The sequence below is a fragment of the Mustelus asterias genome, chromosome 15, assembly GCF_964213995.1.
Source record: "Mustelus asterias chromosome 15, sMusAst1.hap1.1, whole genome shotgun sequence".
NCBI lineage: Eukaryota > Metazoa > Chordata > Chondrichthyes > Carcharhiniformes > Triakidae > Mustelus > Mustelus asterias.
The window spans coordinates 6,520,885-6,543,894 of NC_135815.1; the positions used below are offsets into that span (position 1 = coordinate 6,520,885).

Here is a 23,010-nt window from a genome sequence, read left to right on the forward strand (position 1 = left end):
CCACAGCTTGCCTGGACCTGCAGAATCTCACTGGCTGTCCTGTCTGGAGACAATACACATCTCTTTAACCTGTGCCTAATGCTCTCTCCACTCACATTGTCTGTATCTTTAAGACTTGATTAGCTGTAAAGATTTGCATTCTAATCAGTATTCTGTAACTTGAGTTTGTGTCTCTGTATGCCCTGTTTATGAGCAGATATCCACTCCATCTGATGAAGGAGCAGCGCTCCGAAAGCTAATGGCATTTGCTACCAAATAAACCTGTTGGACTTTAGCCTGGTGTTGTTAAAACTCTTTTACCCCAGTCCAACGCCGGCATCTCCACATCAGAATTTATTGCCCATCCTTAGTTGCCCTTAGAGGGCAGTTGAGAGTCAACCACATTGCTGTGGCTCTGGAGTCACATGTAGGCCAGACCGGGTAAGGGCGGCAGATTTCCTTCCCTAAAGGACATTAGTGAACCAGATGGCTTTTCCCTACAATCAACAATGGTTTCATGACCATCAGTAGATTCTTAATTCCAGATATCTTTTTTAAAATTAATTCAAATTCCACCATCTGCCATGGCGAGATTCGAACCCAGGTCCCCAGAGCAGTGGTGTTTCTTACTCTGACTCATTTCAACCTAGGACACCAATACACTGTGGGCCTCCACATCTTCTCTTCCCTGCTGCCATTAGACTTTTGAATGGACCTACCTTATATTAAGCTGATCTTTTTCTACACCCTAGCTACACTACATTCTGTACCCTCGCCTTTCCTTCTCTATGAATGGTATGCTTTGTCTGTATAGCGCGCAAGAAACAATACTTTTCACTGTACACTAATGCATGTGACAGTAAATCAAATTGAATCACATCTCCCTTTCCACCTTCAACTTTCAGGCTTGTAAAACACAACTTTTTCTGTCATCCACAATGACGGGTTCCTGAAATGTGTTAATTGAGTCACAAGCCAGATGGTGAAGTCAGAATGTGAACACAAATCTTTTTCTTGATGGTTGATTTATTTACTGAATGTAACATTACACATGTCTGCCTCCGACCATACTCCACTGAGTAAAAAAATAATCAAATTAACAAATCCACTCATACACAAGATAACAGCTCCTTAAAGGGCTACTGTAAGGAAAAGACAAGGGAAATTTAGCACTCCAACCCCGTCGTGTCGTGTAAGGCCGTGAGTGTCTTTTTATACTCTTTAAAATCAAACTTTAAAAATGTGAACAAAAATACTACCAGGTGGAGCATTATAACTAAAGCGAAACATCAAAAGGAAACTTAACTAATTAAATCAAAATGTCAAAGCCCCTGCAGTGCCCACTGGTCAGGGAGGGCACTGGTCAGGGTGGGCACTGGTCAGGGTGGGCACTGGTCAGGGTGGGCACTGGTCAGGGTGGGCACTGGTCAGCGTGGGCACTGGTCAGGGAGGGCACTGGTCAGGGAGGGCACTGGTCAGAGCGGGCTCTGGTCAGGGAGGGCACTGGTCAGAGCGGGCTCTGGTCAGGGAGGGCACTGGTCAGGATGGGCACTGGTCAGGGTGGGCTCTGGTCAGAGCGGACACTGGTCAGAGCGGGCTCTGGTCAGAGCGGACACTGGTCAGAGCGGGCTCTGGTCAGGGAGGGCACTGGTCAGGGTGGGCACTGGTCAGAGCGGGCTCTGGTCAGGGAGGGCACTGGTCAGGGTGGGCACTGGTCAGGGTGGGCTCTGGTCAGAGCGGACACTGGTCAGAGCGGGCTCTGGTCAGAGCGGACACTGGTCAGAGCGGGCTCTGGTCAGGGAGGGCACTGGTCAGGGTGGGCACTGGTCAGAGCGGGCTCTGGTCAGGGTGGGCACTGGTCAGAGCGGGCTCTGGTCAGAGCGGACACTGGTCAGAGCGGGCTCTGGTCAGGGAGGGCACTGGTCAGGGTGGGCACTGGTCAGAGCGGGCTCTGGTCAGAGCGGACACTGGTCAGGGTGGGCACTGGTCAGGGTGGGCACTGGTCAGCGTGGGCACTGGTCAGGGTGGGCACTGGTCAGAGCGGGCTCTGGTCAGAGCGGGCACTGATCAGGGTGGGCACTGGTCAGGGTGGGACTGGTCAGGGAGACACTGATCAGTGTGAGCACTGGTCAGAGCGGGCAGAGCAGGGTGGGCACTGGTCAGGATGGGCACTGGTCAGGGTGGGCAGTGGTCAGGGAGACACTGATCAGTGTGAGCACTGGTCAGAGCGGGCAGAGCAGGGTGGGCACTGGTCAGCATGGGCACTGGTCAGGGTGGGCACTGGTCAGCGTGGGCACTGGTCAGCGTGGGCACTGGTCAGGGTGGGCAGTGGTCAGTGTGGGCACTGGTCAGGAAGGCACTGGTCAGGGAGACACTGATCAGCGTGGGTACTGGTCAGAGCGGGCACTGGTCAGGGTGGCCACTGGTCTTGGCAAGCCTGAAGCATATCAGTGGATACTGTATCCTCCCTCTCCAAAGCTACCCAGTTATGAAGGTCGCAGCGGTGCTTCTTTATATGCATTTAAGGTACTTAATCAATCAATGCCTTTCCTAGAATCCCTACAGTGCAGCTGGAGGCCATTCAGCCCATCAAGTCTGTACCGACTCTGAAAGAATACCTTCCCCAGACCCATTCCCCCACCCTATCCCCGTAACACCATGCATGGCTAATCCCACGTAACGTACACATCTTTAGTCACTAAGGGGCAATTTAGCATGGCCAATCTATCTAACCCGCACATCTTTGGACTGTGGGAGGAAACCGGAGAAACCCATGCAGACACGGGGAGAACGTGCAAACTCCATACAGACAGTCACCCGAGGCTGGAATCGAACCTGGGTCCCTGGTACTGTGAGGCAGCAGTGTTAACCACTGTGCCACAAGATGTATATCCTTATCCTTGACCAGTCAACACCCCACTAACATTTGCTCTTGGCTGTCAATGTGTTTCAGTGGGTGATTGCCACGTGCTAGTTAAACAAGACCTTAATCTATGTGGAGATGAGTTGGTCATAGAGGCAGAGAGTCATAGAGGTTTACAGCATGGAAACAGGCCCTTCGGCCCAACTTGTCCATGCCGCCCTTTTTTTTTAAACCCCTAAGCTAATCCCAATTGCCCACATTTGGCCCATATTCCTCTATACCCATCGTACCCATGTAACTATCTAAATGCTTTTTAAAAGATATAATTGTACCCACCTCTACTACTACCTCTGGCAGCTTGTTCCAGACATTCACCACCCTCTGTGTGAAAAAACTGCCCCTCTGGACACTTTTGTATCTCTCCCCTCTCACCTTAAACCTATACCCTCTAGTTTTAGACTTCCCTACCTTTGGGAAAAGATATTGACTATCTACCTTGTCTATGCCCCTCATTATTTTATAGACCTCTATAAGGTCACCCCTCAGCCTCCTACGCTCCAGAGAAAAAAGTCCCAGTCTATCCAGCCTCTCCTTATAACTCAATCCATCAAGTCCCGGTAGCATCCTAGTAAATCTTCTCTGCACTCTTTCTAGTTTAATAATTTCCTTTCTATAATAGGGTGACCATAATTGCACACAGTATTCCAAGTGTGGCCTCACCAATGTCTTGTACAACTTCAACAAGACGTTCCAACTCCTGTATTCAATGTTCTGACCGATGAAACCAAGCATGCCGAATGCCTTCTTCACCACTCTGTCCACCTGTGACTCCACTTTCAAGGAGCTATGAACATGTACCCCTAGATCTCTTTGTTCTGTAACTCTCCCCAACGCCCTACCATTAACTGAGTAAGTCCTGCCCTGGTTCAATCTACCAAAATGCATCATCTCGCATTTGTCTAAATTAAACTCCATCTGCCATTCATCAGCCCATTGGCCCAATTGATCAAGATCCCGTTGTAATTGGAGATAACTTTCTTCACCGTCCACTATGCCACCAATCTTGGTGTCGGCTGCAAACTTACTAACCATGCCCCCTATATTCTCATCCAAATCATTAATATAAATGACAAATAACAGTGGACCCAGCACTGATCCCTGAGGCACACCGCTGGTCACAGGCCTCCAGTTTGAAAAACAACTCTCTACAACCACCCTCTGGCTTCTGTCAAGAAGCCAATTTTGTACCAATTGGCTGCCTCGCCCTGGATCCCGTGAGATTTAACTTTATGCGACAACCTACCATGCGGTAACTTGTCAAAGGCCTTGCCAAAGTCCATGTAGACAACATCAACTGCACTGCCCTCATCTACCTTCTTGGTTACCCCTTCAAAAAACTCAATTAAATTTGTGAGACATGATTTTCCACTCTCAAAGCCATGCTGACTGTCCCTAATCAGTCCTTGCATCTCTAAATGCCTGTAGATCCTGTCTCACAAAATACCTTCCAACAATTTACCCACCACAGATGTGAGGCTCACTGGCCTGTAGCTCCCAGGCTTTTCCCCGCAACCCTTTTTAAACAAAGGCACAACATTTTCCACTCTCCAATCTTCAGGCACCTCACCCGTGACTATCGATGATTCAAATATCTCGGCTAGGGGACCCACAATTTCCTCCCTAGCCTCCCACAACATCCTGGGATATACCTCATCAGGTCCCGGGGATTTATCTACCTTGATGCGCTTTAAGACTTCCAGCACCACCTCCTCTGTAATATGTACACTCCTCAAGACATCAATATTTATTTCCCCAAGTTCCCTAACATCCATGCTTTTCTCTACAGTAAATACTGATGAGAAATATTCATTTAGGATCTCATCCATCTCTTGTGGATCCACACACAGATGACCTTGTTGATCCTTAAGAGGCCCTACTCTCTCCCTTGTTACTCTTTTGCCCTTTACGTATTTGTAGAAGATCTTCGGATTCTCTTTTGCCTTATCTGCCAAAAAAGATAAGGCAAAGGAGGTAATGCAAGTCCAGTCTTGCATTATAAACAGGCACCCAAACAGAGATCAAACGAGGGAACAGGAATCTGTGACCAAACAGCCAGGGGCCAGTTAACTCTTCCTCTGCTGGGTCCAATAAAAAGATGGTAAATGAAGCAGCACAGGTTCACTTTGACAAAGATGTGTTAAAATTCACTCACTCAAAGGCCACATATGTTAAAAGTGTTGTTGCTGAAAAGATAGCTGAGATACCGCATCCTATGTGAGTGATGAAGGTCAGAATCCTTGTATTAAGAGCATCTATTTGTTGCGCAGTCCCGGAGATGTCCTATCAGAAAAATAAATAAAATTACAATCCGAATTTCTCAACAATGCAATTTTCTGAGTCTTCTTTCTGTATTTGAAGGGGAGGATGTAAGGCGTGCATTAAAAACTTCAGCTGGGAGTGATACTTGACCAGGGAGCAAGCATCACATTAGCAAGCAATCAAACATGTAAATAAGTGGGCAGCACGGTGGCGCAGTGGTTAGCACTGCTGCCTCACAGCACCAGGGACCTGGGTTCAATTCCAGCCTCGGGCCACTGTCAGTGTAGAGTTTGCACATTCTCGTCGTGTCTGCGTGGGTTTCCTCCGGGTGCTCCGGTTTCCACCCACAGTCCAAAGATGTGCAGGTTAGGTTGATTGGCCATGCTAAATTGCACTCAGTGTCAGGGGAATTAGCAGATTAAATATGTGGGGTTACGGGCCTGGGTGGGATTGTGGTCGGTGCAGACTCAATGGGCCAAATGGCCTCCTTCTGCACTGTTGGGATTCTACGATTGACTCCTGAATGGCCTTGATGTAGCTTGAAGATAATGTCCCATTGTTATGGCTATGGGGTCTGGGTGGGATACTCTGTCAAAGAGTCGGTGCAGACTCGATGGGCCGAATGGCCTCCTTCTGCACTGGAGGGATTCTAAGCTATTGATCATTTTCCCAATTTATCTTTGTTCCTTTGAGCACAATTATCGCACAGTTAACGCCACCGAGAGGATTCCAGTGGCTCCAGCTTGATGATTGATTTAATAACTGCATGAAAGAATGTAGGAACAGGAGCTGCCCACTCAGTCCCTCAAGCTTGCTTTGCCACCCATTGAGACTGTGACCAATCAGGACCTTAACTCCATCTGTCATGTGACCCGCAACACCCTTGATGGCCAAAAACTCGATCAATCTGATTCAACAGCTATTTTCAGGGTGAGAGAGAGAATTCCAGATTTGCGCGACCTTATGGATGCATCCCGCCATCAGCCATGAGCCGCCTGGCCTGAGACTGTGCTCCCTTCTTCTGAGCTCCCCTCAGCAGAGGAAATAATTTAAGTTCCCCCCATTAGATTCAGAAAGAATGTTCCCAATCTTAGGGGAGTCCAGAACTAGGGGTCAGAGTTTGAGGATAAGGGGTAAACCTTTTCGAACTGAGGTGAGGAGAATCATAGAACCCGACAGTGCAGAAGGAGGCCACTCGGCCCGTCGAGTCTGCACCGACCACAATCCCACCCAGGCCCTATCCCAATAACCCCATGCATTTACCCCAGCTAGTCCTCCTGACACCAAGGGGCAACTTAGCATGGCCAATCTACCTAACCTGCACATCTTTCGGACTGTGGGAGGAAACCGGAGCATCTGGAGGAAACCCACGCAGACACAGGGAGAACGTGCCAACTCCACACAGACAGTGACCCAAGCCAGGAATCGAACCTGGGTCCCTGGCACTGTGAGGCAGCAATGCTAACCACTGTGCCACCGTGCCGGAGGAGAAATCTCTTCACCCAGAGAGTGGTGAATCTGTGGAATTCACTACCACCAAATGTAGTTGCGTGATCTCAAGAAGAAATTAGATATAACTCTTGGGGCTAAAGGGATCAAGGGATATGGGGGGAGGGGGAATCAGGATATTGAATTCGATGACCAGCCATGATCACAATGAATGGCGGAGCAGGCTCAAAGGGCTGAATGGTCTTCTCCTGCTTCTAGTTTCTATCAAACCCTTTAATCATCATAAATAAATCACCCCTTAATCTTCGATATTCAACTAGTGGTTAATGGAGGAGGAGTCCAAAGATGTGCAAGTTAGGTTGATTGGCCATGATAAATTGCCCCTTAGTGTCAGGGGGCTAGCAGGGTAAATGGGTAAGGTTATGGGAACAGGGCCTGGTTTGGATTGTGGTCAGTGCAGACTTGATGGGCTGAATGGCCTTCTTCCGCACTGTAGGGATTCTATGATACTATGCGTCATCTATGTAGTGTGGGACTGGAGTGACATATGCAGGCTGGAATGCATGGATAAGGGTAGCAGGGTTCCTTTTCCTGAAGGATATTAATGTTCCAGTTAGCTTTTCCCCAGCTTCTTGTGGAAAAAAATCTTACCAGCAGAACTCCGAAGTGTGTGAGGTGATCACACAGGCAGATGGTTTCATTCACACTGGACTGTGAATCGACACGACAACCTTGAATATTCCAGCCACCAGTGCCATCTGCAGGAACAAAATGTTAAACAGTGAGGCCACGGTTCAAACTGAGAGCTTACAAATCACTCAGAGATTAAAAGGAGCATACTTTATTTATTAGTGTCAGTAAGTAGCCTTACATTAACACTGCAATGAAGTTACTGTGAAAATCCTCTAGTTGCCACACTCAGGTACACTGAGGGAGAATTTAGCATGGCCAATGCACCTAACCAGCACATCTTTCGGACTGTGGGAGGAAACCGGAGCACCCGGAGGAAACCCACGCAGACACGGGGAGAATGTGCAAACTCCACGCAGACAGTGACCCAAGGCTAACCACTGTGCCACCATGCCGCCCTTACCCTATCAAGCCCATGTCGTAGGGTCAGGTTTCAGCACTAGGATCCAATAGATAGATCCAATAACCCGCACATCTTTGGGACTGTGGGAGGAAACCGGAGCACCCCAGAGAAAACCCACGCAGACACGGGGAGAATGTGTAAATTCCACATACAGACAGTGACCTGAGGCCGGAATCGAACCCGGGTCCCTGCTAACCACTGTGGTGCTGTGCTACCGCAATGGTCACATACAGCATGAAAGATGCCTCCTCAATCATGGGACAAGGCGAGGATGATGTGGAGATGCCGGCGTTGGACTGGGGTAAACACAGTAAGAAGTTTAACAACACCAGGTTAAAGTCCAACAGGTTTATTTGGTAGCAAAAGCCACAAGCTTTCGGAGCTCCAAGCCCCTTCTTCAGGTGAGTCACCTGAAGAAGGAGCTTAAGGCTCCGAAAGCTTGTGGCTTTTGCTACCAAATATACCTGTTGGACTTTAACCTGGTGTTGTTAAACTTCTTACTAGGCAAGTAGACAAACCTCCATAGCTGGCATGGGATTGGCTGGCAATGGAACCCACACTGGTAGTAACATTCTGCTTCATCCTTAAGCTAACTGAGCTAATCCACCCCCACTGGTTCCTGGTTCTATTCAGTATTTTCCACTGGTTCGTGTTCAGCATCTCTGATTAAATGCTGAAATTGGTCATGGCATGAAGGAGTATCAGCCACTGGGCTTTCTATCTAACCGCGGTCCTTTGGGACATACTTGTCCTGACCTCACAGAATAAGGGCGGCACAGCGGCACAGTGGTTAGCACTGCTGCCTCACAGTGCCAGGGACCCGGGTTCAAATCCAGCCTTGTATGACTGTGCGGAGTTTGCACGTTGTCTGCGTGGACTTCCTCCAGGTGCTCCGGTTTCCTCCCACACTCCAAAGACGTGTTGGGGTGGCATGGGGCACAGTGTTTGGGGAGGCAAGGTGGTTAGCACTGCTGCCTCACAGCGCCAGGGACCCAGGTTCGATTATCAGCTCGGGTCACTGTCTGTGTGGAGTCTGCACGCTCTCCCTGTGTCTGCGTGGGTTTCCTCCGGGTGCTCCGGTTCCCTCCCCCATTCCAAAGACGTGTGGGTTAGGTGGATTGGTTGTGCTAAATTGCACCTTCATGTCAAGGGGGTTAGCAAGGTAAATACTTAGGATTACGAGATAAGGCCTGGGTGGGATTGTTGTTGGTGCAGGCTCGATGGGCCGAATGGCCTCCTTCTGGACTGCAGAGATTCAATGATTCTGTGAATTTGCCAGTAAAACCATGATTAATAAACTTTTACTTACTGTTTAATGTCAAATCCCAGAAGGCACACTGCGGTTTAAACTGCTCCTGTTGAAGAACAAGATTGCAGAAGTTGATGAGCTCCCAGTGAGACCAGGCTCCCCTCTCAAGGCAAAGTGGAAAATACATTTAGACATATAAAGAACTTGCATTTTATATCAGCTCAAGACATCGCAAATGCTTCACGGGAAATTGAAGCGAAGTTGCTCTTTATTTTGTCCACATTCCACAAGCAGCAATGTAATAATGAGCTGATGATCTGTTTTATTCGTGACATTGACCGAGGGACAAATATAAACCAGAACACTGGGGAGAACACCCCTGCCCTTTCTCAGAACCTTGGACGGCACGGTGGCACAGTGGTTAGTATTGCTGCCTTCATGGCGCCAGGGTTCGATTCCGGCCTTGGGTCACTGTCGGTGTGGACTCTGCATGTTCTCCCCGTGTCTGCGTGGGTTTCCTCCGGGTGCTCTGGTTTCCTTCCACAGTCCAACGATGTGCTTGGTTAGGTGGATTGGCCATAATGAATGTGTGGAGTTACAGGGATAGGGCAGGGCAGAGGGCATGGGTAAGATATTCTGACAGGGAGCTGTGCAGACTCGATGGGCTGAATGGCCTCTTCTGCACTGTAGAAATTCTATGAATGTCTTATCAGAAAAGAGGATGGTGATGGTGCAGCACTCCCTCAGAATTCCAACTCTAGAGCAGGGGTGGCACGGTGGCACAGTGGTTAGCACTGCTGCCTCACAGCGCCAGCGACCTGGGTTCAATTCCAGCCTTGGGTCACTGTCTGTGTGGAGTTTGCATGTTCTCTCCGTGTCTGCGTGGGTTTCCTCCGGGTGCTCCGGTTTCCTCCCACAGTCCAAAGATGTGCAGGTTAGGTTGATTGGCCATGCTAAATTGACTCTAGTGTCAGGGGGATTAGCAGGGTAAATATGAGGGGTTGCGGGAATAGGGCCTGGGTGAGATTGTGGTCAGTACAGACTTGATGGGCTGAATGGCCCCCTTCTGCACTGTTGGGATTCTATGATAATGTGCTCAAGTCTCAGGAGTGGGAACTGAACCAATGACCTCCTGAGTGGAGGTTAGAGGATTTAGCACAAACCATTCAGCAACCTGAGCAACACTGGAGAGAAAATAAAAATTGCCCTTCATGTGACAAAAAATACAATCTAAGGAGAGATTACACATGTGCATTGGGAAGAAAAGCCATGCCAGTGGGAGTTAGACACGGAGACAGGGTGGCAAGCAGGGTTGGGGAAGTGGATGCTGAGAATTCTCAAAGTGGATAGAGTGATGGAGTGATCTGGAGGAAAGGTTCAAAGCGAGGGGTGACTCATGAGGTTGAAGGCTGCACCAGCGAGCCTTTGGCGATGATCTTTGAGCCTTTGGCGATGATCTTTGAGCCTTTGGCGATGATCTTTGCATCGTCGATGGAGACGGGAGAGGTTCCGGAGGATTGGAGGATTGCGGATGTGGTCCCTATATTCAAGAAAGGGAACAGGGACAGCCCGGGAAATTACCGACCGGTGAGTCTAACCTCAGTGGTTGGTAAGTTGATGGAGAGGATCCTGAGAGACAGGATTTATGATCATCTAGAGAAGTTTAGTATGATCAAAAGTAGTCAGCACGGCTTTGTCAGGGGCAGGTCGTGCCTTACGAGCCTGGTTGAGTTCTTTGAAAATGTGACCAAGCACATTGACGAAGGAAGAGCGGTGGATGTGGTCTATATGGACTTCAGCAAAGCGTTCGATAAGGTCCCCCATGCAAGACTTCTTGAGAAAGTGAGAGGGCATGGGATCCAAGGGGCTGTTGCCTTGTGGATCCAGAACTGGCTTGCCTGCAGAAGGCAGAGAGTGGCTGTGGAGGGGTCTTTCTCTGCATGGAGGTCAGTGACCAGTGGAGTGCCCCAGGGATCTGTTCTGGGACCCTTGCTGTTTGTCATTTTCATAAATGACCTGGATGAGGAAGTGGAGGGATGGGTTGGTAAGTTTGCTGACGACACCAAGGTAGGTGGTGTTGTGGATAGTTTGGAGGGATGTCAGAAGTTGCAGCGAGACATAGATAGAATGCAAGACTGGGCGGAGAAGTGGCAGATGGACTTCAACCCGGATAAGTGTGTAGTGATCCATTTTGGCAGATCCAATGGGATGGAGCAGCAGTATAAAATGAAGGGTACCATTCTTAGCAGTGTAGAGGATCAGAAGGACCTTGGGGTCCGGGTCCATAGGACTCTTAAATCGGCCTCGCAGGTGGAGGATGCGGTCAAGAAGGCGTATGGCGTACTAGCCTTCATTAATCGAGGGATTGAGTTTAGGAGTCGGGAGATAATGCTGCAGCTTTATAGGACCCTGGTTAGACCCCACTTGGAGTACTGCGCGCAGTTCTGGTCACCTCATTACAGGAAAGATGTTGAAGCCATTGAAAGGGTGCAGAGGAGATTTACAAGGATGTTGCCTGGATTGGGGGGCATGCCTTATGAGGATAGGTTGAGGGAGCTTGGTCTCTTCTCCCTGGAGAGACGAAGGATGAGAGGTGACCTGATAGAGGTTTACAAGATGTTGAGGGGTCTGGATAGGGTGGACTCTCAGAGGCTATTTCCAAGGGCTGAAATGGTTGCTACGAGAGGACACAGGTTTAAGGTGCTGGGGGGTAGGTACAGGGGGGATGTCAGGGGTAAGTTTTTCACTCAGAGGGTGGTGGGTGAGTGGAATCGGCTGACGTCGGTGGTGGTGGAGGCAAACTCGTTGGGGTCTTTTAAGAGACTTCTGGATGAGTACATGGGATTTAATGGGATTGAGGGCTATAGATAGGCCTAGAGGTGGGGATGTGATCGGCGCAACTTGTGGGCCGAAGGGCCTGTTTGTGCTGTGACTTTCTATGTTCTATGTTCTATGTTAGAGGCTGGCGCAGGGGAACAGTGAGTGAAAGGTTAAAACTGATCGAGTGGAATCTCAGGGAAGCGAGATGGTGCTGGTGAGGCACAGGTTTCATTTAGATCGAAGGGTGAGGGAGCCAATGGGGGACAGTGGAGAAGGGCATGTGATGGTCGAAGGAGACTTAGTGCGGAGCAGGGCTGAACTGACTGGGTTTGGAACAAACTGTAGTCCCGGAAGAGGAAGGGTGGGAGATCAGAAGGGAATAGTCTCCGAGGATTCTCTCAAAGTGGCAGAAGTTGATGCAAAGTGGCACAGGGTGGAGACACAAAGGTTACACAATGTTGTGCGAGTTGCACTTAAGCAATCTTGCTGATTGAGGGTTTAATGTTCAGTCTCGGGTCAAATCTTCCCAGATTCCACAGTGAGAGAATACAGCTGTGAGACTTCAGAGAGCGCTTCATTGTATATTGCCGCACTCACTGCTAAAATCCTGCAGGTGGCGAAGGTGAGCTACTAAAATCCACTATCGGCTGCAGTGACACTGGCTGGCTGTTCTCAATACTGAATAGCAAGGCTGTGGGCAGTAGTTTACACAGTAAGAAGTTTAACAACAACTTCTTACTGTGTTTACCCCAGTCCAACGCCGGCATCTCCACGGCAGTAGTTTATACAGCCCTTTCTCTCAGTTCATCTACATTCAACGAGAAAACTTGTTTAGTGCAGACGCCACAATACTCCCCAGAGCCCAACAACCTCTCAACACTCACCCCTGAAGAAATGGCCATTTGGATGATCACAGAAGCCCTACAGTGCAGAAGGAGGCCATTCGGCCCATCGAGCCTGCACCGACAATCCCACGCATATCCCCGTGACCCCACACATTTACCCTGCTAATCCCCCTGACACTGAGGGAGAATTTAGCATGGCCAATCAACCTAACCCGTACATCTTTGGACTGTGGGAGGAAACCGGAGCACCCGGAGGAAACCCACGCAGACACGGGTAGAACGTGCAAACTCCACACAGACAGTGACCCGAGGCTGGAATCGAACCTGGGTCTCTGGCGCTTGGGTCATTTGAAGTTTGCATGTATCTACTGTCCCTGTCCTTCTAAGTGGTAGAGGTTGTGGGTTTGGAAGGTACTGTTGTATTAGGCTTGGTGAATTGATGCAGTGAATCTTGTAGATGGTCCACACGGCTGCCACGATACATCAGTGGTGGAGGGAGTGAATGTTTGTAGATGTGGTGCCAATCAAGTGGGCTGCTTTGTCCTGGATGGTGTCGAGCTTCTTGAGTGTTGTTGGAACTGCACCCATCCAGGCAAGTGGGGAGTATTCCATCACACTCCTGACTTGTGCCTTGTAGATGGTGGACAGGCTTTGGGGAGCCAGGAGGTGAGTTACTCACTGCAGAATTCCCACCCTCTGACCTGCTGTTGCAGCTGCAGTACTTTGATGGCCGGTCCAGTTAAAATTCTGATTAATGGTAACCTGCCAGGTTGTTGAGATTGGAAGCTGATCGTACCTCACGCTGTCGGTGTTTAATTCTGATCCTGACTGGTTCAGACAGGTTACTGATGCTGATGTTTCCCACGCTGCTTGCAATCACAAAGCTCTGCAGAGCAAATCCTCCTGGATCCTAGCAAATTAAAGGATAAACACACCTGTGAGAGTCTTGAAAAAGCTGCAGAAATACCAGCTGAACTGGACAACATAATGCGTGAATTTCCGATGGACTTCCACTCAACAAATGACCAGCTCTAACACACCCCTACAGTGATCTGTCACAGCGAGTGATCCCCTCAGTGTCAGGTGTGGTTTCATAGAATCATAGAATCCTACAGTACAGAAAGAGGCCATTCGGCCCATCATGTCTGTACTGATCACAGTGCCGCCCAGGCCCTATCCTCGTAATCCCCTTGACACTGAGGGGTAATTTAGCATGGCCAATCAACCTAACCTGCACATCTTTGCATGGACAGGACTCGCCAAGACCAGCCACAGGTCCACTTACTTTCAGTGGGACAGGAAGATCCCGGAGTGAGCTGGAGCGGGGCTAGAATCTCCCAGCCCTAATCTCAGTAAAAGCTGGCGGTCCTGTCAGACTCTCACCAAAGTCCAACAGGTTCACCCAACGCCCTCTTGGCTCCTTAGCCTGTCTGGGTTGCTGTAAGGCCCCAATCGCACAATGATGCGGTTAATCATTGATTACCCTCCGAGAGAACCCAGCAAGTGAGGGACAGGCCAGACCCATCAGCACTGCTCACATCCCGAGAATTATTCAAACAAAGAATGAACTCTGTCTGCTTCTAGCCATGGTGTGGAGATGCCGGTGTTGGACTGGGGTGAACACAGTAAGAAGTCTCACAACACCAGGTTAAAGTCCAACAGGTTTATTTGGTAGCAAAAGCCACAGAAGCTTTTGGAGCTCCAAGCCCCTTCTTCAGGTGAGTGAGAATTCTGTTCACAAACAGGGCATATACTGTTATATGCCCTGTTTGTGAACAGAATTCTCACTCACCTGAAGAAGGGGCTTGGAGCTCCGAAAGATTGTGTGACTTTTGCTACCAAATAAACCTGTCGGACTTTAACTTGGTGTTGTGAGACTTCTTACTGCTTCTCGCCAGACAGCAGCAGGTTAGTCAACCTTCCTGCTCCTGATAGAAATATAGAAACATACAAGATAGGAGCAGGAGGAGGCCATTTGGCCCTTCGAGCCTGCTCCGCCATTCATTACGATCATGGCTGATCGTCCAACTCAATAGTTTAATCCTGCTTTCTCCCATAACCTTTGATCCCATTTGCCCCAATCTCTATTTAATGGCTCCCGCTCGGCAGTGCTCAGTTGCGATGCCTCCTGTGGATAAATAACTTGGCCAACACACTCCCCAAACTGCCCACTTGGTCACTTGGGTGAGAGTCAGGAGAGATAACTGAACCATCTCCACCAATCAGGATTCAAAAGGAGGAGCCAGCAGCATTAGGAAAGGAGAGGGTGAAAGTTGGCGATGGGATTGGAAAGGGCAGTTGGGAACCTGTCTTCAAAAGCCATACCTGTCATGCAGATGCACCAAGTGCTCTTCCCTTACCTGAAAGAGTCCCGTTTTACTGAAGAAAGCAAACTGAGTCCTCGACACCGCACTGAGTTCATCATCTGTCAGCTGTTGGAAAAGGCCAGGGGGCAACTTGATTTCAGCCAGGGCTCCACCCTTGGGTTCTCCCTCAAGATTAACCTGCGGGTGAGAATGGGAGAGGCATCAATCATAGTGTGATAGCAGAGAGGGCCATAACCTGTAGCATGTCATTCTGTCATTGACTTTCTCCCCTTCTTCCCATCCATTCCCGAGGGATTCATGTTCCCTGGTCACTTCGTTAAGCACAGTAAGAAGTCTCACAACACCAGGTTAAAGTCCAACAGGTTTATTTGGCAGCACGAGCTTTTGGAGTGTCGCTCCTTCTTCAGGTGAGTGAGTGAGTCCAAGTGCATCTCCGCATCACTTTGTTGAGAAGAGAGTTTCCTCACAAAATGAAGGTCTGGAGTCCTTTTCATCTTTGGAATCTCACCATCGGGGTGTTTGCAGAGAGACTCCCACCACAAGGGCCTCCATCAAAGAGGAAAAGTCACCACTGAGATCCACTTTAAAGAATCTCCCCGTCAGAGGGTTGGTGTTTAAGGAGGTGGATTGGGTACCAAATAGGCAGGCTGCTTCATCCTGGATTGTGTTGAGTGAATCATAGAAACCCTACAGTGCAGAAGGAGGCCTTTCGGCCCATCGAGTCTGCACTGACCACAATCCCACCCAGGCCCTACCCCCACATATTTACCCGCTAATTTATGCATCCCAGGACTCTAAGGGGCAATTTTTAACCTGGCCAATCAACCTAACCCGCACATCTTTGGACTGTGGGAGGAAACCGGAGCACCCGGAGGGAACCCACGCAGACACGAGGAGAATGTGCAAGCTCCACACAGACAGTGACCCAAGCCGGGAATCGAACCCGGGACCCTGGAGCTGTGAAGCAGCAGTGCTAACCACTGTGCCACCGTGCCGCCCAGTGTTGTTGGAGCTGTATTCATCCAGGCAAGTGGAGAGTATTCCATCACACCCCTAATGTGTGGCTTGTAGATGGTGGACAGACTTTGGAGAGTCAGGAGGTGATTTACCGTCCAAAGAATTCCTAACCTCTGACCTGCTCTGCTAATAATGGCTATAGTCCTGAAGGCCAAATTGTCTATTGATCCTCAGTGTTGAGTTACACGTACAGGAAGATCAATTGGCCAACTTACTACAGAGCTGTCTGATCCCAAGGAACCTTAGTCCAACATGTGGTAGAATCGTCAGATAGAAGGGACAAAGCATTGGGAAGAAAACTTAAACAGATACAACCAGCAGTGTTGCTGTAAGACAATATTTATCATTTCAGATATGTTCCCAAAGCACAGTAACTCTAAATGTCATTACAGGCTTGGGGGAGGGTTAGGGGTGGGGGTGGGGGGGGATGCAGAATTTTGTCATTGGCCAGAATTTTCTGGTCCTTCACGCCCCGCTGCTCCTGCTAGTGAGGCCAGAGAATTTGGCGTTCAGCCAAACTGCAGCAGGACCGGAGAATCCAAACCCACTATGGGTTGCTATGGGTCAAACCCACTAGCCGTGATTGAATGGCGGAGTAGACTCAATGGGCCGAGTGGCCTAATTCTGCTCCTATGTCTTATGGTCTTATGGTCTACCATCCAGAAGGACAAGAGCAGCCGATACATGGGAACACCACCACCTGCAAGTTCCCCTCCAAGGGAAATATCCCGACTTGGAAATATATCGCCGTTCCTTCGCAGTCGCTGGGTCAAAATCCTGGAATTCCCTCCCTAACGGCATTGTGGATCAACCCACAGAACATGGACTGCAGCGATTCAAGAAGGCAGCTCACCACCACCTTCTCAAGGACGACTAGGGATAGGCAATAAACGCTGGCTATCCAGTGATGCCCACGTCCCACGAATGAATAATTAAAAAAAGGAATCCCACTGGCGTGAAAGGTCGGAAACTTCTGGCCATCATGTTCCAAAGAGCTGGATGAATAATTCAACAGTTTAATCCCAGCAAGCAGCTGGAGAATTTTAATTCAATTAATCAAACATGAAACCATTGTCGATTGTCAGAAAAACCCATCTGGTTCACTAATGTCTTTTAGGAAATCTGCCGTCCTTACCCAGTCTGGCCTACATGTGACTCCAGAGCCACAGCAATGTGGTTAACTCCAAGCTAAAATGGCCCGAGCAATCACTCAGTTATTTTACGAGAGTAAGTACAAGAGTAAGTAGTGTTGGGTAATGAATGCTGGCTTCTCAGAAATTAAAAATAACTGGATGTGAGGAGTGGTGTTGTGTCCATGTTGTCTGTCCTAGTCACAGCACCTTACCTCCAACTCCGAGTCTTCATTCGGAGATCCCACGCTGAAGGAAGTACCGGTGTAATTGATGGTGTCGACAGCGGAGATCCCAACTGCCAGGTTTGGTGTGGTGATACTCACTGAAGGCCCAGTGAAGATCATCTTCACAGTCAATGCATCCACCGTCCTCAAAGCTCTAAAACAGAAGAGAAACAGTATGTAAAATGTAGTTCATGCATGCTTTGAAGGTTCAGCCTTGGCTAAGAAGTGAGCATTCTCACCATGTGAGTTCAAGTCCCATTCAGAGAATGAGTATACGAGACAAGTGGACATACCTGGTGCAGTATTGGGCGAGTGCCACACTGCTAGAGGCACAATCTTTCAGATGAGATGTTTACCCTCCCAGCTGGACATATAATGCGGGGTAAGTCCATTCAAAAGTCTGATGGCAGCAGGGAAGAAGCTGTTCTTGAGTCGGTTGGTGCGTGTCCTCAGACTTTTGTATCTTTTTCCCGACAGAAGAAGGTGGAAGAGAGAATGTCCGGTGTGCGTGGGGTTTTACAACTTTTACAGATGCATCATAGAAAGCATTCTTTCTGGTTGTATCACAGCTTGGTCTGGGCTCCTGCTCTGCCCAAGACCGCAAGGAATTACAAAGGGTCGTGAATAAAGCCCAATCCATCACGCAAACCGGCCTCCCATCCATTGACTCTGTCTACACTTCCCGCTGCCTCGGAAAAGCAGCCAGCATAATCATGGACCCCACGCACCCTGGACATTCTCTCTTCCACCTTCTTCCGTCAGGAAAAAGATACAAAAGTCTGAGAAAATGTATCAACCGACTCAAGAACAGCTTCTTCCCTGCTGCTGTCAGACTTTTGAATGGACCTACCTCGCATTAAGTTGATCTTTCTCTACACCCTAGCTGTGGCTGTAACACTACATTCTGCACTCTCTCCTTTCCTTCTCTATGTACAGTATGCTTTGTCTGTATAGCGCGCAAGAAACAATACTTCTCACTTTATACTAATACATGTGACAATAATAAATCAAATCAAATCAAATATAAGATCACACAGCACCATTGTGAATAAAGTGTTGGAGTGTTCTCCCCAAGGGTAGAAAATATTTATCACCCAATTATAACATTAATAAAACAGACCTCCTAGTAATTGACTTCACGGCTCTTTGTGGGATCTTGCTGTGTACAAACCGGTTATCACATTTCCCACAATAGAACCATGGCAATACTTCAGACGTGTTTCAGTGGCTGTTGAGTTGTTATGAAAGATGAGGTTTCACCCGCCCTCTCAGAGTGAATGGAAAAGATGCCCTGGTACTTTACGAAGAAGAACAGGGGAGTTCTCCCAGTCAGGGGTGGCACGGTGGCACAGTGGTTGGGGTGGCACGGTGGCACAGGTGGTTAGCACTGCTGCCTCGCAGCGTCAGGGACCCGGGTTCGCTTCCCGGCTTGGGTCACTGTCTGTGTGGAGTTTGCGCATTCTCCCTGTATCTGCGTGGGTTTCCTCCGGGTGCTCCGGTTTCCTCCCACACTCCAAAGATGTGCAGGTTAGGTGCATTGGCCATGCTAAATTGCCCCTTAGTGTCCCGGGATGCATAGGTTAGTGGGATTAGCGGGGTAAGCATGTGAGGCAACGGGTTGTCAGTGCAGACTTGATGGGCCAAATGGCCTCCTTCTGCACTGTCGGAATTTGATGGTTTCTATTCATTCCTCAACCAATATTACACATTTCCACATCATATTTTTCTGACACGTTCCCAACCAGCCAGGAAGTGAGGACATACACAAATAAAACTAACGCAGCTGCGGCCGCGGGATGCTCACACTTGGGAAGATGTGGCCAAGGCGGTGTCAGAGCTCGACAGGATGTTGGACAGGACAGTCAGTACCGTTGATGCCAAGGTGGAGTTGATTTCCGAGACGATGACAATCTGTTTCAGCGTCTCCACCAGCTTATCCACCTGCTCCCGGGTCAGGTTCTTGTCCGCTGTAAAATCCAGAAGCTGATTGGCTACCTCAGCTGCGTTGTCTGTGGGAAATAACGAGGGGAAAAGTTCAGAGGAATTCACCCGGAAGGTCAGCGCTGATCATTGGTCAAATTCGCGGGAAGGTCAGTGCGTGATCATTGGTCAAATTCATGGGAAGGTCAGTGCTGATCATTGGTCAAATTCGCGGGAAGGTCAGTGCGTGATCATTGGTCAAATTCATGGGAAGGTCAGTGCTGATCATTGGTCAAATTCGCGGGAAGGTCAGTGCGTGATCATTGGTCAAATTCATGGGAAGGTCAGTGCTGATCATTGGTCAAATTCAGGGGAAGGTCAGGAGAAATGGAGTTCAGATGCACCTGGTCCAATGCAGCAAGGTATGTGTAGATATGTCTGTATATCCACACGAGGTTTATGCGTGTGAGTGCTTCAACATGCAATAATCATGCATGAAGACTCATAGAACAATATTGTGTTCACTGATGTTATACTTGTAGGTGCTTCGAGCAGAATTTGTGTACAACATATCTACATATCCATAGTTTTCAGAGACTCGGGCAGGATCCCCCCACCGTACCCACCACACCCCCCCCCCGCCCCCCCCCCCCCCCACACCCCGACCTCCCCGCCACCCCCACCGCCCCCTCCAACCCCGGCAGCATGTTTGCCAGCAGAGAAGACAGCTCACCATTGGCTGCCAGCAGGATTTTCCAGCCCCCCCACCCCTCCCCCGCAGCGGCATCTTTTCAGGTGAAGAAGGCGGACCGCCATTTTCCGGCTCCTCCTCCCCACAGCATGTTTTCCGGTGAGAGGAGGGGCTCACTTTTGTCCCATTGATGATACGGCGTTTTGCATAGCTTGCCCATCCTGCTGCCAGGGAGCCCGCCATGAGGCAGTGGCGGGGGGGCGGTTTGGGGAATGGCTTACCTACAATGGGATAGAATCATAGAATCCTACAGTGCAGAAGGAGGCCATTCAGCCCATCGAGTCTACACTGACCACAATCCCACCCAGGCCCTATACCATAACCCCACATATTTACCCTGCTAAACCCCCTGATGCTAAGGGACAATTTAGCATGGCCAATCAACCTAACCCGCACACCTTTGGACTGTGGGAGGAAACTGGAGCACCCGGAGGAAACCCATGCAGACACGGGGAGAACGTGCAAACTCCACACAGACAGTTACCCGAGGCCGGGATTGAACCCGGGTCTCTGGCGCTGTGAGGCAGCAGTGCTAACCACTGTGCCACCGTGCCGCCCCCAATGAGAAGATCCAGCCTTTCATCAGCACCGCTGTGGAGTGAACCCATGTATGCTGCAACTCAGTGGCGAATAGAGATTGGTGGGAAATGATGGCAAATCCGATGATGCTACATTTTAAGAACAGTAGCCGATACTGGTCTGGGTTTAGTTTTAGCCTTCTCTCTCCTCCTTTACGGACACACTTTCACGATGCTGCAAATCCTTAGATGGCACCCAAATGGAAACCATCAGTGAGCATGAGGAGGCCATTCAACTATGGAAGCATCATGGAATGGGCTGTACCCATCCTCCTGGTCAGTGGTCGCCCCCGGGTAGCAGTCAGGAGCAGTAACCCAGCTTGAAATGTTTCCTCATTGTGGTGGACCTCAGTTGTGCCTTTGTCCTATATGGACCACTGTTGTGTGTGCTTGTCATACCTGGACACATCCCCTTCCAGTTTGGGTCCTCCCCTCAGCACCTAGTATAAAGGTGGCTGTCTCCTCCCCCTTGTTCAGTCCAGGTTGGTTATATGTTGGGATCTGCTCCTGATTCTGTTGTGAATAAAAGCCTACACTTATATTGGCACACAGGTAGTCGTTCGCCTTATTGATAGCACATCACTCATCCCGAACCCCATTTTGGATTCAATTCTGATCACTGGGCACGCCCACACAGCAGCGGTCCAGCGTGGGATCTCTCTGCCCCTTAACGCTCCGAAGCAGACACATCCTTCACTTGAGAAAGCAGAGGGTAATTACCTGCAGATACCAATGGGATATTTTCTAAGTCGCTGCCGTTTGTGCTTGCAGTTGGTACTATCGAACAGTTCCTCAGGTCAGGTGGCTCCCAGAAAGATGTGTAGTTCTGCATATTCAACATACTGGGAAAACAAACAGGAAGATATCATTCCACCTGCGGAAAACACTAAAAACCAGTGCACAGGTACAGACAATTAATTGAAAAGGTTAATGGAATGTTTATCTTCATCGCAAGGGAGCTGGATTACAGAGGGATGGAAGACATTCCACACTGATATATATCTGCAGTTAGATTGACTCTGGGATGACGGTGTTAACTCTGGGCACTGCACCTCGGAAAGGTATTAGGGTTCAGGTTAGAAACTCCAAAGTGTTTCATGAAGCCAGCCCGAATCGTAAGTTTTGCATCTTGAATTTGACTCTGATAAGCATGATATGTTCCACTTCAAGAGATTCAAAAGACCCACTAGTGGAGAGAGGGTTAAGTACAGGCAGAAGTGTTCGCTTCCTGTTGGGGAACACTTCAGCAGTCACGGGCATTCAGCCTCTGATCTTTGGGTAAGTTTTCTCCAAGGCGGCCTTCACAGCACACGACAACGCAGAGTCGCTGAGCAGAGACTGATAGCCGAGTTCCGCACACATGAGGACGGCCTCAACCAGGATCTTGGGTTCATGTCACACTATCTGTAACCCCCACGACTTGCCTGGGCTTGCAGAATCTCACTGACTGTCCTGGCTGGAGACAATACACATCTCTTTAACCTGTGCTTAACCCTCTCTCCACTCACATTGTCTGTACCTGTAAAGACTTGATTACCCGTAAAGACTCGCATTCCAACCATTATCTTGTAAATTGAGTCTGTGTCTATGTATGCCCTGTTTGTGAACACAACTCCTCACTCACCTGAAGAAGGAGCGACACTCCAAAAGCTTGTGCTATCAAATAAACCTGTTGGACTTTAACTTGATGGGGTGCCATATGGAATGATACCAGAGCTAGAACGGTTAAATTATAAAGGCCAGAATTTTCTGGCTGCTCATGCTGGCCGGATCTTCCAGTCCTGTCGAGAGTGCACGCCTGCCACGGATGATACCACAGGAAGCATCGATGAAATAAGTCTCTCTCTCTGTTTTTATTTTTAAAATGTTAGCAGTTAGCTGAAAGAGTTATATGTTAAATTTGTTATGTTGTTTCTTGTTTGTAATTGATAAAAGTTCTTGTTAATTTTCTTACTATACATGTTAACTATATTCTAAAATAAACTTTGTTTGATTAAAGCTCCCTGGTGGGTCTTTTGAATCACACCTGAAGTGGAACATCTCATGCTTATCCTAGCCCAATTCAAAATGCAAAGCTTATGATTCGGAGTGGGGTGGGGTGAGTGGGCAACCCCAGTGATAGCGGTGGGACCAGAAGACCCCTGCTGCCGGCAACCAGCACACCAGAATGATAGGGAGTGGGATAGCTTGATCTTGGTTTCAGATAAAGCTCGGCACAACATCGTGGGCCGAAGGGCCTGTTCTGTGCTGTACTGTTCTATGCTCTATGACCTCCCGCCATGAGAATCGCGCCACGGGGAGGCCAGAAAATTCCCCCCAACCCCAAGGATAGATCGGTTTGTATTTCCTCAGCATGGAGGATTGGGGGGTGGGGAGGTCTTTCAGATGATCAATGGATTTGGCAGGTCAGGTAAAGAGAAACTATTTCTTCCGGTGAGGGAAA

The 23,010-nt window shown here is 49.1% G+C and overlaps 1 protein-coding gene across 23 annotated transcripts in view; it reads right to left on the reverse strand.

The window, feature by feature from the left end:
• Nucleotides 1-23,010, reverse strand: part of adgrg6 (adhesion G protein-coupled receptor G6) — a 131,789-nt gene that overhangs the window by 18,983 nt on the left and 89,796 nt on the right. For all 23 annotated transcript variants that reach the window (XM_078229404.1, XM_078229402.1, XM_078229405.1 and 20 more), the window contains 8 exons: nt 21,288-21,409; nt 19,123-19,327; nt 17,307-17,472; nt 14,978-15,121; nt 13,414-13,527; nt 9,013-9,058; nt 7,262-7,368; nt 5,055-5,182 (listed from right to left, as the gene is read on the reverse strand). In XM_078229404.1, coding sequence (XP_078085530.1) covers nt 5,055-5,182; nt 7,262-7,368; nt 9,013-9,058; nt 13,414-13,527; nt 14,978-15,121; nt 17,307-17,472; nt 19,123-19,327; nt 21,288-21,409 — 1,032 coding nt within the window. The remainder of the gene's footprint in view (nt 1-5,054; nt 5,183-7,261; nt 7,369-9,012; nt 9,059-13,413; nt 13,528-14,977; nt 15,122-17,306; nt 17,473-19,122; nt 19,328-21,287; nt 21,410-23,010) is intronic.